Source organism: Spea bombifrons, chromosome 4 (assembly GCF_027358695.1).
Source record: "Spea bombifrons isolate aSpeBom1 chromosome 4, aSpeBom1.2.pri, whole genome shotgun sequence".
Taxonomy (NCBI): Eukaryota; Metazoa; Chordata; class Amphibia; order Anura; family Pelobatidae; genus Spea; species Spea bombifrons.
Genome location: NC_071090.1, coordinates 91,605,196 through 91,620,964, shown reverse-complemented (window position 1 = coordinate 91,620,964; position 15,769 = coordinate 91,605,196). Strand labels below are relative to the sequence as shown.

The window sequence follows — 15,769 nt, the reverse complement described above, 5'->3', positions numbered from 1 at the left end:
GTAGGTCCTTATGCTCTTTTCGTTTGAGAACTGATACTTCACCCCGAAATGATTATAACTATGAATAATTTGTGCTATTAAAATACTAAAGAAAATCACATTATTTGTTTACTATATCTTTACTATTCCATAAATATGTATTTTTGTTATTTTTATGTGTTTGTAGAAAAAACGTGTATACAGTCTATATTAAGAGAATATTATATATTCAGTGTAGGGCAAATATACACACTTGTAGATATAGGAATGTGATAAAAAAAAGAGAAACTCCCTTTATATGTATACGTATAAAAAAAATATTCTACCTTTATGGTGCCGTCCAAACGAATTAATGTCAGTAATAAAGCTCTATATATAACAAAAATAGTTCCTGTATAAATGTGAAAATAATTTTCCCTCTTTTCCCAGAAGCCAAGACAATCAGGAGGCAATCGCCCTCCAAAGTGAAATTTGATAGTAAATTGATCAGCAAATTAAACATGTTTAGAGGGAGACAAAATAGGAATTATGAAAAAAATGAAAACTGGCATTTTGAAATGTCCAGGAAATAGTCTGTAGCGTTCGTGTCACTAGATATACAGTTAATCATTTTATCACGGTATTGGCTATTTGTTGGATTTACAATACAAATTGCAAAATTATGTTGAGGTCAGCGTAAAAAAATCTGGCTTTTTAAAAAAGAAATATACAAAAAAAGAAGAAGTCTCCTGTAGATGAGCTGGATGCGCCTCTTGTGCTGTCACAGTGAGAGTACCGAGTCTTCTCTCTCGTCCCTTTCTGTTCTGCCAGCTGCAGTCTCTCAGTGATTATTCTGTGCAAGTTTAATGGTGACCGTTTTAACTTCTGTGTATTCTGTAAGTGCATATTCACCCCTGCAAGGAGAATGAGATCATGAAGATCACAATCTTGTATGCATTGTCAAACATTACTAAGGTATAAAATAAACTTAAGATCCGTTATCCAATTGTATCCATCACCCTCCTCGATGTACAGCTCAGCATGGCAACTATAATTTTATACAGCTACAGTAGTCCAAAAGGGTTGGCTACATCAATTGGTCTTAGAGCAATACTGGGGCAGAGGTTTTAAAGCCATCGTATTATTATAGTAACCAATGGGATGTTCATGCTGATTTTACAGGTACATTTGTTGCTACGGTGACAGGAGATTTTTTATAAAATGTTAGAACTGCCTTTTATAATTATTTCCCCAATTTTAGCCCCCTTTTGTTGCAAAGAAGTCATGAAAGAGCGAACCACCTGCAGCTCCCCTTCACCAACCTTAAAGCCACAGAGAACTCCTATATTCAGAGTATTTCAAACATTCATTGAAAGAACAAACACAACCCGTATCTCAATTAGGAGCATGAGAAAGATTTGTGGCATCTGATTAGAGAAGGCTGTGTTCCACATCTATGTGCAGTAGCTCCGTAAATCTGAAGGACACACTTGGCTTTGCTTTGTTACTTCGGAGAATTAACACAACACTGACTTAAGAAGAGTTCGCTAATGGATTTGTATGTATATAAAATGTCCTAAATAAAACAATAAGCATACCTTGAAATAACAAAAGTCATGTACAAAATTCACTTCTATGTTTTAAATAGAATACATGAAGAAACCCTAGGATACCTCCTAACATTTCAAGTGTCAAACAGGTATACTTTTGTCTTTTAAGAGTAGCCTAAAGGAATGCGTCTTAAAGGAGTGGCGAGAGGTTGTGCTTTACTGAGCCTTTTTGTGCCTTTTAGACCTTTTGCTTGGTCATTCATGCAAGGAAGTATTTTAATGCATCTTATGTCAACTATTTAAGTTCTAAACATATTTTGTGACTTTTAGGGTAAGGAACCCTTTTAGGGTAAGTTAATTAAAAAGAGTGACCTCAGGGAAGAAAGGGGGCCGGTGGATCTGAGCTTTATTGGCCAACGCATCTTGGACTTCCATGTTTGGACTTCAATAATCCACCTTCATGCAAGAGGCAGAAAGAAATAGAGGACCTTGTGCTAATTGTTAGATAAATGCCTATTACATTTACCCTCAACAACCTGTTGTATACTTATTTTATTTCATTGTGATTGTTATGATCTTCTCTGTACAATGTATACAAAGTATATGCGCAAAACACAGACTTTCTCACCAGACTAACACATTACGCACAGAAAGGGACTTACAATTCTCTGCCGTTTCCTGACATTTTGTATCCTCCGAAAGGTGTTTGTGCGTGGAGAGCGTTGTAACAGTTCACCCTACAAAATAGACAGACATTTTCAGATATGACATCTATCAATTGTCTTAAGCAATTTAAAATTGGGTAAAGGGGAGGGTATAGCAACAATCATAGGGTTACAACAGAGGATGGGACTACAATTTAGTCAATCTGTTCTGTTGAGCTAAACAGATGCCTAGTGTACATCATTCTAATTCTAGTCCTGTGTGTTTGGGCCAGAGGAACACCAGCACCGGTGTGTTCTAGAGGAGTCTGTTTAAGTTGCTTAAGGAGAGTGTGAGGGGAACAATTTGCATTTATTGTCTGTATTAAGCTTTGATTGATTGAGGATTATCTGGTAACTACATGTGATCCAGTAGCTGGAGATCTAGGTTTAGTGAAGAACACTACAATACAAACCCGTTAGAACCTGATACATGAAGAGAGATGCCCAGGACACTTACCACACGGTTCCAGACTGCAGGGCAGAGGCAACGCTTATTGCTTTGTCCAAGCTCCTGGTAAACACCGCAGCTGTCAGGCCATATTCCGTGTTGTTTGCCCTTGTTATCACTTCCTCCACATTTCTGAATTTTAGTATCGCTTGAACAGGGCCAAAAATCTACATAGAACAGGGAAGTTGAGTTTAGAGCAATGTACGTGGAACAGTTTATTTGTGTTGTGTCATAAATATAATATTCAAGACAAAGCAGAAAAGATGGCGACCAAGGCCCTAGTTCTAAGAATTTTTGTTACTACAAGGTCTCAAACTCCAGTTCTCGAGGTCTAGTGGGGCACAAACACAACAACAGGTTATAGGATCATACTTAGAATAAATACTATACTTTTTAGGGGGCATATGAAGCAGACGTTGTGGGTTATGTGGCAAGCTTTATTGCCCATTTTCCCTATAAATGGGGGTGTTTCCCCCCCCAATGTCATGGAACCGCCCACCCATGTCATGGGACTGCCCACCCATGTCATGGGGCCGCCCACCAACATCATCAGGACCACCCACTGACATCATCAGGACCACCCGCTGACATTCCCAGGTATGCACATCTGTCACATAACATCTTATTGTTAATCTTGATCTCTGAATATATATATATATATATATATATATATTCTGTGTGAATTAGGCCAGTAGAACAAAAAAATTATAATAAATTCACATTTATCCAACCCATAAGGACAGTCCAAATCAGACATATGTCTTGGCCTCTCCTGGGCTTCATTGACGTAATATCGTTGGTATGTCTCAAGACACAGCGAATAATTTGTATATCTGAATAAGCCTTTAGCTTATGGCACAGATATTTCCTTAACAGCATTTTTGACACGTGTGTGCATATGTATGTCGATGAACAATAATATATTATATATAATACACACATTCCAATCTTATTACAAAACTTAACTATATACCTATAGATCTTTTTACAAAAATGTGCCTCATTTACCTCCTCCTTGGCTATCCTCATGTCATCTGACACCTCGGAGAAAACCGTGGGTTTAATAAAGAAGCCTCGGTCCCCGATGGCAGAGCCGCCACATTCCAGCTTTGCTCCCTCTTCCTTCCCACTCTGTATAAACTCCAGAACCTTGTTAAACTGTTCTTGGTCAATCTAAATATCACAAAAAGAAAAAGTCAATTCTCGATTCCAAGGAACCCCAATCACGCTTTTAAGAAATAACACAAAGACCATCAAAATAATAGATATATATATATATAGGTGTATACTTGCCTCATTACTAGAAATTATCTCCATCGTGGGTCAGTTTAAAAAGAAGAATATTAAAAAAACATTCATTAGACAGCTGCAGTACAGAAACCCGGATTGTTTGGCAAGGACCCATGATACTTAAATACTAAACAGCGACCCTGTAACAACTAATGTTGACTTTGGTATATAAATGACTTTTTGAAAGAGAATCTGATGAAAGACAAAAACCGTGCATCTTACTGCAAGCTCTCCTGATTTATATGCATAGCTACTGTACCCCATCATATTGTCTGTATACCTAATACACCTCTTATAGGACTGGACACAGGGATAGGCACCAATATCGCTCATGGTGGACATGTTCTGGGGGTCTGTGGTGGGCAAGTTAATTATGTCCCATGGACATTCACAACCAAAGCCACAGACACTGGTTTCCTTGTAAGGACACTTTGCCTATCGCTGACTGCAGATATTACAATACCGGATAGTGCTATAGAAATAAAAATATACATATATCTTACCTTTCCCCTTCTAATTAAGAGCCCCTTTGGCTATTTGTCCTTGTATCATTTATGGAAATGAGCATCTGATGCAAATCTTGAGGTTATCCTATGGACTCAGAGTTGTTCTGAATGGTAGCAGCCTTAACACCCTCCATGCCTAAACTTCCTACGGCATAATACCTAAACATCTCCTATACTTTATATGTATGCTCTGTTACTTTGAATAGTAACGCCTCAATGTTAGTCCAGCTAATAGCAATACTTCTCACTATGAGATAGCGGTGGTGGTGCTCGGGCTGAATAATAGGGAAAGACCTGCTTTTTAGTACACAGAGGACACCAGCATTAATCTGACACCTTAGGCCAAATAAATGTTTTTTCATCTCTTTTAAAGAGACACAACGGCCTCAGTGCTACTGTAACTGTACCTGAGGACCCTGTTCAGTTTTGGAATCAAAGGGGTCGCCGACGTGTCGCCGTTTGGCATATTCCACACTTCGTCTCACAAACTCAGGATAGATCGATTCTTCCACGAAGACACGGGAGGCTGCTGTACAGCACTGGCCTTGATTGAAGAAAACTCCTTGGTGAGCGCATTCCACAGCGAGATCCACTGCAGAAAAAGCCAAGTGAGATGGCTGAATGAGAAATACTCTATACTACAAGATGAAAAGCCGCTTTATTGAAAAATGAAATATAATTTGCCTCAGAAGTTTAACATTTTCTTTAACATAGTTATGTTTGTAATATAGCACAATCACATTTTTCTTGTGTAATAATATTATTTAGTTGTGTTGCTGGAATATAACAATAATACAAAGACATGGATGCGAAAACTGAATACTGAAAGCATAAAGATTGAAAATGAGTCTCTGTAACTTTTCAACAAGCTAAAAATATTGTACATGTTTAACAGTTTATGGTCGCTATAAAACTTTAAACAGTACAATTTAATGACTGTCCTCATATCAGGTATGCAGAGCCTCCCATTTAACCTATTTGTTTAAAGGAGACAACACATGTATAATGGAGAAAAGGAGATAAACATTAATTTCACAAAATATTGTTTATATTTTTGATGTACGATCAGGGAACAAGCACCGTTAATTATGTATCGCAACAGAAATCATGGTCCTTATGTGGATAATACATCTAACACATCCTTTATTGTTTTAAATTGTTTTAAATGTGTTAATAGATCATTGGACAGAGTTGCATAGTAGGTAAAGTATCAATTCAGTAACATTTATGTTGCTGAATATTGATATATCCTACAATATAGGCAGATAAAACTCCAATGGTAGTGGAACCGAAATTAATTATCTAATCCCATATCTACATTTGTAACGTTACAATATATACTGCATAATAACTGCTTTATAAATAAATAACAGCAAAAATCTGTATGAAGGGAAAAATACCATCTAGGTCCCAAAGTATTACACTGCCTGGCTACATAAAAGGTACAAAAATGATTCTATGGCGGAGATGGAGATAAAGGGTCCTATGAATTAAGTGGAGAGAAATGGTTATCTGAATGAGCTAAAATGATATGCCGCTGCATACGACCAGATACTATTCAGTTACTTACTGTCAGCATCCGCAAACACAATGCAGGGGTTTTTTCCTCCAAGCTCCAAGGTGCAGCGTTTCAGATTACTTTTGGAAGCAGCTTCTTTAATTAACTTCCCAACCTGCATAGACAAAACTATTAGCAATAGAATATCTTTCTCACAGGCAGCAAATGCATTGCTTAACTCAAAACACTAGATGGCGCTGTTTCCATACAAAACAAAGTTCCCAAAGTAGCCAAATGTTCCAGAATCAGTGTCCTGTAATTTACTGTATACATGAGACTCTTATTTATATATAAAAAAAAAAGATTTGAGGTGTTGTGACCAAAATAAGTTGCTTTTTTTCTGGAACAGCTGAGAACTGTAATTAGAACTATAACTAAAAATATAATCATTGTCCAAGAAAAACTGCTTTATACGAAGTCAGCTAGAAATCCAACGCAGTTGCTTTTTGAAGATTTTTTAAAATTGTTTTTGGTAAATAATCTCATAGCAGCTGGCTAGAATTTCCCATAATACCAATAGCCCCTGAAAGTCTTGATACGGCAATAAGAAAGTAACTTGTGATGTAGTGTCAATGCAGGGCCATTATTCAAAGTCTTACCTCTGTAGATCCAGTGAAAGCGACTTTGTCAATATCTGGATGGTGAGAGATGGCAGCTCCAGCTGTGGGGCCATATCCAGGAACAATATTAACTACCCCAGGGGGGAAGCCAGCCTAAAATGATAGGTAGCTGGGGTTCATACTGCTCTTTTACTCACAATTATTATTATTATTATTATTATCTTTTATTTATATAGCGCCAACAGTTTACGCAGCGCTTAACATATATATTATATATGGCATGATATATTAAATAGTGGTGATGATTAAATGCATGATTAAAATAAGAGTTAGTCTTCCATACAGCACAACATATGAAATATGTTCTAAATAAGATACAGCCAGGTGAAAGCAGTAGAGCTTATAATAACAAATAATGTCATAGCAGGTATTTGGATACAGAATAGAGGTGGTAGTTTTTGTAACTGCACATAATAGTATGTATCTACAGCGAGTGCTGTGATATTACCTCTTTGATTAATGATCCCATGTAGAGAGATGTGAGAGGTGTCTGCTCTGCCGGCTTTATAACCAGTGTGTTCCCACAGCAAAGAGCTGGAGCCATCTTCCAGATCAGCATGAGCAGAGGGAAGTTCCACTGAAACATAATAGTGTATATCATAGCACTATGTCCACAGCAATATACTAATATCCTCACCCAAAACACATGGAACCTTAGCTACAATGTACTAATGTGACCAACAGCACTGGAATCTTACAGCGTATTAACCGACCAAGGATTCTGTAACCTTGTCAACGGTATATTAACTTGGCCCACGGCACTGAAATTGTACTCACACTTTAGAAATCTGGACTACAACTGCTGGCTGACATCTTTCAGCCTAGACCCAAGTGCAGGCAAATGCCTAAACTGTACTGAGGACAAAAATAAGTGGACGTTTCTAAGAAGATACAGTTATGCTGATATAAGTGGATAATGGTGGAAATCCAGAAAACAAGTAGAGTCAAGGTGATACCTTTATTGGCTAACTGAGCAGAATTAGAGTGTAAGGTTTCAAGAGAAGTTAAGTCACCGTTGCACCCTAATTCTACTCAGTTGGCCAATAACGGTATCAACGTGGCTCTGCTCGTTTTCAGTTGCTGAAATGCTGCCTACAGGTTTGAACGCCACATGCTTGTTAGCCTAGCAATAGGTGGAATTGCAAATCTAAAAAAAAGCTGAGGCTAAACACACTTAGTCCTCTACTATGCCATCCGTCCCATTTCCTTACAGCACATTGGCATTTATTTTATTTATGATACTTTTACGTAAAATGCTAGCACTTACTTCTCGATTTACTTGGTTCCTACAGTAAACTTTCCTGTGGCTGACTCAACCAGGACCTCCACTAGAAACCTTTGTAGCGTTCCCCTCACTCTTCTTGGACAACTGGGTTTGCAGGCGACACAAGTAATATTCTGGGGGATGTGCAGTTTGGTATGATTGAGGGCCACGTTGTTAATCATAAAGGATGTGCAGAACCTCTTGGAATCTTTCACTATCATTGTTTCTATGGAGGATCTGCAGTAGCTTATTTCTCGGTATATAAATGACTACTGCTGTTGGATTGTGGTTACTAAGAGTAAGGATTGGGTACACGTATAACAAATACTCACAGGTGTGATGGCTCCACATGTACCAATGGGTTCATGTACAGTGTAGCAGAGAAAACTGTCATCTGAAACAAATAACAATTTTTACATTATTGAAGAGACTCCTACAACTATAAAGGCCGATAAGGGATTTAAAGTTTTGGACACAAAATGCAGGTCATTTAATAGTGTATGTCTTCTTTTTTATTATACCAATACTGACTTTTGAGTAAGTTTGTCTCCCTGAATATTCAACTTTCTAGCATTAAAGTGTAATTGAAAATTGAAATACGCAAGTACTGTTGTCAAGTTTTTTAACCTTTATAAGAGTAAACAAAGTATAAAGAATTCTAGATATGCTTTTCGCATACAAACAATATTATATAACATAGGATAAAAGAAAATACACTACATTACTACAACAAAACTACTAAATAGTAGTAAATAACGCTTTGGAAGTGACCAGTGTCAACAACTTAAGCATAAAATGACTACATCTGAAATACTGCTTGCCTTATTACAACACAAGCTTTTACTGGGAATTCTTCTTTGAAATCCTGATCATAACCCATACCTGCAAACTCCCAGGTATAAAATAACCATCCAAGACTGCACAGCCATTTAAGATAAAAAGTATAGACATCCACTATCCGTGAAGAAACACCCATTACTCACCTACAGGGACCGTCTTGCCCTGTATTTTGTCAGCCCAGCCAGCAAAGTACCGCAGAGTCCTGATGCAGCCCTCCAGGTCCACCAAAAAGGCGTGCAGGAAAGGTTTCCCGGTGTCCATTGTTTCCAGAGTCTACAGCAACATGAAGGTGGAAGAGAATACAAATATAAGAGATACTATCATCCAAATGAGGGCATAATTGGTATATTTGTTCAAAACTTATAACATTTTGTATCGCTCTTCGGAGTAGACAAATCTTCTTACAAAAAGGATACTCTATTCTTGAAGGGTATAGGTCACAGTGTATGTTCATGCAACATTTACGACACCAGTGGGTAAGTGAATACATTTCTAAGCATCTCCCTTACAGCCAGAATGATTCTGTCCCGCTCGATGAGGTCACTGAGCTTGTGAAGAAGTCTGCCTCTACCGGTGGCATCCAGTCTCCTCCATGGAGACCCCCTCTGGAATGCAGCCCTAGCCGCTTTCACTGCTTTATCAACGTCTTCCTGAAGGATACAACCAACACAATAACAGTAATAAACACTTGTATCATTTATTATAACTCTTACAGTCGCTTCTTTGTGTGTTAAAATTAAAACCACAGAGGGGTCAACACTTTAATCTGCTGAAAAATGTATTTTTGAAATGCTATGTAATTTCCTTGTAATAGTGCTACTGTATGTAGGCATTATCAACATATCTTGAACAATGCTTATATCTAGTGGACATTGGAGGCCGCAAGCACTGTATATAAAGCTCACTTCTATCTGTAAAGACAGACGTCGAATGACCTACCAGACAATAGGTGCCACCTGGTGCACCACTTACTTAATGGACCAGTTTGGGAAATCTGAGCTCTCGCTTGTAAGCAGCCCGTTTACACATTGTACGTCCTCATAACGCCGATCTCAGGATATAAACGTCATATCCTGGTGTTCAGCAGAGATGATGGTGGAATGCAGGTAAATTATGGGTAAATTATGGGTCAGGCCTAGACACACCACCGGCTGCAATGCAATATACAGGCAGCAATGAAATGTACATTCCTTACCTTATCCCCTTCCTCCACCTCACAAATCTCTTTACCAGTGGCCGGGTTGTATACGGGAAATGTTCTGCCGCTCACCGATTGGTGCCACTCATTGTTAATAAATATCTAGAAAAAGACACATGAAATGTATGGGATTTGGTGAAGCTTGATATCCAAAACAAACTGAAGTCAACACATAAAGTACCACGTCCCCACTAATGCAAGACTGGTGCCAAACTTTACTACAAAGCCCCATCCCGTACGATATCGTCTGCTTATACATTAGGCTTCCATCGCTTCCATTGGCTCTTTAGGTTTTGACACATAATGTTTCCTGCTTGTGCTTCTCTCTTATTATCCTTTGCTGTCCGCTCTGACTGTGGACAATATGGTTTCTTCTTCTCCTTGTGGTGTGATCACAGCGGTCTCTAGGCCTTTGGAGCTGTTCCTTTGGATAGCAGCAGTTACTATAGTGTAGCTCAGCCCTTTACATCATCATGTTCTGACTGATGGGTACACACCATGACTTGTCCTGTGCGATATGCATTCACACCATATGTATCTTTTATTAACCAGTAAAACCGCAGTTTTCTTCTTGCTATCAAAGGCACATTGTATTTGGTGTTCAGTAATTGGTATACACTCGAATTTGCCTCCAGTGCTGTGAACATTCTGTATTCTGCCGTTAATGCTGTGATCTGCCTGCACTCTGTCTGCAGTGATGCATACACGCCGCATTCTGCAGTCTATAATGTGTACACGCCGCATTCTGTAGTCTATAATGTGTACACGCCGCATTCTGTTCCAATATGGTGATATCTAAGCCACTATCTGAGACACTGTAATTTGTTCTGCAGTTTAATATATATATATATATATATATATATATATATATATATATATATATATATATATATAGATAGATAGATATACATACAGTACATACACACATATACATATATATGCATGTTATGTAGCCAGGGATTGTATCATCTTCTGAAATGTAAGCACGCAGCAAGGTAATGTGCAAAAGCATTTGATGTATGTATAAGAAAAACATCAAGCGGAAAAGTCAATGAAAGTAAAGCTATAAAAATAGTTAATCGTTTAGATTCATTAATATGATTAGAATTTGATGCCAGCCTATTGGAAGCCTTATTTATACCATCTACACTGATGCAACTTTTCCTTTTGTCTTTAATTATTCATCTTTATTAAAATCAAAAGAAAAAATCTTGTTTTATCCAATCTAAATATATTATTTATTATAGATGCAAGGTTATTCCATTCAAAATACATTGATTAGACCTGCAAACACATATTAAAACGTATCCCCTACGGTGATCTATCCTGATACCATAACTGGGTGTTCTCCAATCTGTTCTGATGTCCAGACACATTTCCCGTTGATCCTACCACTAGAAGAACACACAACTAGTCAAGAAGTGGAAACTCAAGTCTCCTGCAAATTCTCCTGACAATTTCCCTTTTAATAAACAAAGATCTGATGTGTGTTGTGGGACACGCATGAGTATCCAGTTGGTTTGCAGGGTAATGCTTTGATGTCACTTGCCATTACAGGGTTTTTAATCAAAGTAAAGTTGCTGCTCCTGCTGAAAATCAGCTGCCTTGCATAGAAACACACTCATGTTTCCACGCCTGGACAGGCCATTGGCATATTAGGCAAATAAGCCCCACACTTACCATTACTGGCGCTCCAGCAGCAGATCGAGCTGTGAAGTGGCTGCTGCAGGCTGGACAAAGTACCAGGGCCATTTTCTGTCCCTACTCTTCCCTGCATGTATCTGACATATCTGTAGATATGCCCATCCTGATATTATACGCTTATCAATATCTAGACGCTGTATAAAATACACACTGAGTTATACGCTTACTGACATCCAGACAATGAATTACATGACATCAAAAACATAGAATGTATATCATGTGGTCAGCATCCCACCCCCTCAGCAAAAATTTATAACCAGCCTAAAAGTCCAAGTCATGGATGGAACACATGATGTCAGCTATTATGTTCAATTGCAACATGAAGCATACATCTAACAAGGTAAAAGAAACGTTATAATACACGGACTTCTGCTTAAGAGGTGATATTTACATGAAGACGAGTGCAATGATATTTGAGAACTTTTATGCGCTAATGCCTTAACATCTGAACACCCAAGATTAACCGAATAGGCTACTTGGACGTACTCAGGTCTGTGCGCACAACAACACGTAATTATTAGTGATAACTGATGGTGCTACAGTGTGCAGCCGCTGGTTGAATGTGCTCGGCAGCACGCTTTGTGACTTTAAAAATGTAACACTGACTGGTGGCCGTCAGCATTAAAGCACCAGGTCTGCCTAGTCATCCCCTGGTCGGCCCTAAATATGGGTAAATTCCAAAGGGGCATCTTGCCATACCCAGAAGACACCATGCTAAACCCATTCTGACTATGTATAAAGAGCAGTTCTGGTGCAAAGCAGCCATATGTACTAGAAAGTCTTTGTATGAAGATAATTGATTTTACTTGAGACCAGACACGCTGCAATCTACCCAAGATACCGACCAACAGTAAAGCGTGCCCTAGTGCTGCAGTCTGCCCTTACATCTGGACACACTGCGCTTGATATGTTAGTACTGCAACGTGGACTTGCTGTCTACCAGTGACATGGCCTAGGCCGAATATCAGGCGATCAAGCCCCCTGCCCAGGTCTTTTGCTATACAATGAGAGCTTTCATCTCCCCAACTGGCTTATTTATGCCATGCAGGCTCATTAAAAGGCAATGAGCGCCTTTAAGACACAACTCGCCATGATGTGACATCGTATCTCTGCTCTCTCCCCGCACGTTTCTTAATTTCTTTTCTTGTAATTGGGATGGCTGATGGGGATGCTTCCTTAGATACATCACTGCTGTTTAATTTACTTATATAGAACAATGTAAGCAGCTTAGGGCCACCACTGATATAAGAGTCTACTTCAGACTGGATTGGGGTGAGGGGTAAACACCGAATTCTCATAAATTAGGTTGCTAGTACATAATTTTTTTAAACATAGAAATAATCCTAAATAGTGTGTTTTCTTGACTTATGTATATTTATTCGTTTAATCATGTACATTATAAATGGGGCCTTCTAAAAACTATTTGCTTGAGCCCCTTAGAAAGCTAGAACCACCACTGTTTTGGAAACCTGTCCTTAAGTGTATCGGGCTTATGGCATGCCTAATGCTGTCTAATTACCTAATAAACGGATATATGTCTCACTGATATCTGGTGCGGAGCGATCTCTTCTCACTGACAGCTCTGTGTGATTATGGATTCTGTACATGAGAACATATACAACATCAATTGTTAATAACATCCGGAACAGATCATTACTACTATCTTTATTCCATCTGAGGGAGAGCCCTCAGTGGTCTCAAAAGATTATGTGACTAATTTGTTTCTATTGGTCCAATAAAATAGATAAATTTTGACTAAAGACTCCACACATAGCGGACCGGCTTTAGTGATAATTGTTACATGGTAACACTACATAGTACATACCACATGGTGAGTTTAGGTGTACAGAACAGTCTCCAAGCACAGGTAAAAGTGTTGTCCCTGAACGTAATATGGGCTAGGTAGGGCTCCTCTAACAGAGGGACACATAGCCTGTAAACTTTACTAGCTATTAAAAGGGGCCATACATCATCCTAATAACAGACAGACATCAGAGCAGGTTATGAATAGAGAATTCTACAAGACACTACGGTTAAATAGATACAGAGATATATGTTCTATCAATATATAAATGTATAATGTATATATATATATATATATATATATATATATATATATATCTATACACATTATAATAATATTCATATATATATATATAATATATTTTATAATATATATATATATACTTAATAATTATAACAAAACATAGATTTACTACACAATATTACATTTTTTCTGGGATTTTTTATTTTTGCAGATTTACAACAATTTGATTAATATAGAAACATAGAATATGATGGCAGATAAAAGCCATTCGGTTCTTTTATAGTCTGCCAATTCCTCCCTAAGACTCAGATCTTAATCACTCCTTGATGTTGCCTTAGATTCACGATAACTTTTAGCCTATCCTATGCATGTTTAACGTCCCTAAATGAATTAGTCTCTACCACTTCTGATGGGAGGCCGCTCCATTTATCTACTACAATCTCAGTGAAGAAACATTTCCTGACATTACATCTAAACCAGTTTTAGATTATGGCCTCTTTCTCCTAATTTCAATATGTTACATAGTCTAATAGAACCCTGGGTTGCAATATATAGTACAGAAATGCTATATGCACCGAACCTCACTAAATGCATAGTGCATGTACACACATACAATAAAATGCACTACACATGGCATTGCACAATCTATAATACATTACACATGACTAGGTATGAACAGCAACATGCTGTATGCACATGACACCCTAGCACTCTATGCGAAAGCATAGGATAGACCAAGGCATTAATATATATTACAATAAAGTAGTATATAATTACATAGAAAGAAAGTAATTACATAGAATAATGACAGAATAAGACACTATGTTACATACCAGGTGTAAAAGGGTATCATCTCAGCAACAGATCAAGTATATTAAAATGTGTATGAAGGTGTTAAAAAACATTTCTGCGGCACATATCTGGTAGTGTTATAGGTAAATACATATTAAAACAATATGATTCATGTATATCTATATTTAAATTATTAATATACATCTATCTCTCTCTGTGTATATATACATACATATATACATATATATATATACACACAGAGAGAGAGATGTATATTAATAATTTAAAGATACATTTATATTGATAGATAATTATGCGATAGATGGATCATATAGATTAATGATGGATAGATAGACATAGATATAGATATATAGATGAGTGTATGTATACAGAATGCTATGAGTACAGGTGATAAGATCAGCACAGGTGTTACCTTGCAGTGCTGGACCTCCAGGTTGCTGAGTGGCCGGGGCAGCACTGGTGGCTTCTTGTCCAGTTGCCCATTCTCAATGGTCCCATTAGTGGTTGTCATGTTTGAGTAGCGCTGTCCGATTGAGCCCCGGTCCGCAGTGTCTCTCCTCCGCAGCGCCGGTTCTGGGAAGCCTCTGTGTGCGGACTGTCAGGGGCGCTCCTCTCCCTTTAATAAGTCTAGTTCGGGGAAATTCAGTGATTGACTCAGCTGATTGGCTGCAAGGACAGGAGGCGTAACGCCCCCTGCTTCCCAAACCATTCTTTCTACGACAGATCAGTAGTGATGCGAGTGTCTGGCAGTGAGGCTCCCCGTGGAGCAGTGTGTGTGATCGTGTTAGTGTGTGATACATTGATATGTAAGGATGGTCTCAACTGTATATCTTCAGGAGATCGAAGCTGTGTCTTCTGGTACTTGATGGTTTGGTAATGCGGGTCCTTGTGCCGTTTGTTGTGTGTTGTGAAGAAGTATCAAGACAGCTCACCTCTCCTCCACTTTGTTGTGAGAACAAAGAATGTAATCACATAACTGGATTTATTTTATTAGAAGGAGGTGAAACATATGAGTTCTGTGATAAGAATAATGTCCTCTGAAAAGTAGCTTTTCTTATGTTTTTAATTAGAATGCTTTCAGACATGAATTAGTTGGAGGTGAGAGGAGCATGTCCTGGTATCTCTGCTTTAGATGAATGTGTCCATGGTTTACAGTCAGTACGATTGTAAATAGTGTATGTAAAAAATGTTGGATGTCTATGCTTTGGTACCATCTACTCTCCAAGTGCTGGGATTGTCCAGGAATAGCTTCCACCATTGACTATACAG

At 38.2% G+C, this 15,769-nt stretch overlaps 1 protein-coding gene across 1 annotated transcript; it reads right to left on the bottom strand.

The window, feature by feature from the left end:
* Window positions 1–569: 569 nt before the first annotated feature.
* ALDH1A3 (aldehyde dehydrogenase 1 family member A3) lies at window positions 570–15,077 on the bottom strand. Its single transcript, XM_053462375.1, has 13 exons — window positions 14,913–15,077; window positions 9,934–10,038; window positions 9,248–9,388; window positions 8,882–9,011; window positions 8,231–8,292; window positions 7,083–7,211; window positions 6,614–6,727; window positions 6,027–6,129; window positions 4,864–5,048; window positions 3,669–3,833; window positions 2,670–2,827; window positions 2,171–2,245; window positions 570–872 (listed from the first exon to the last, which is right to left on the bottom strand). The coding sequence occupies exons 1-13, from the start codon at window positions 15,009–15,011 to the stop codon at window positions 800–802; spliced, it is 1,539 nt and encodes a 512-aa protein (XP_053318350.1). The 5' UTR covers window positions 15,012–15,077; the 3' UTR covers window positions 570–799.
* Between the last annotated feature and the right edge of the window lie 692 nt (window positions 15,078–15,769).

Excerpts from the sequence above, each read along its gene's own strand:
- ALDH1A3 (XM_053462375.1), bottom strand. The coding sequence starts at position 15,011 with ATGACAACCACTAATGGGACCATTGAGAATGGGCAACTGGACAAGAAG. Across the intron at positions 6,728-7,082 it reads TGGGATCATTAATCAAAGAG|GCTGGCTTCCCCCCTGGGGT; the intron begins GTAATATCACAG and ends CTATCATTTTAG. Across the intron at positions 2,246-2,669 it reads CTGCAGTCTGGAACCGTGTG|GGTGAACTGTTACAACGCTC; the intron begins GTAAGTGTCCTG and ends TCTATTTTGTAG.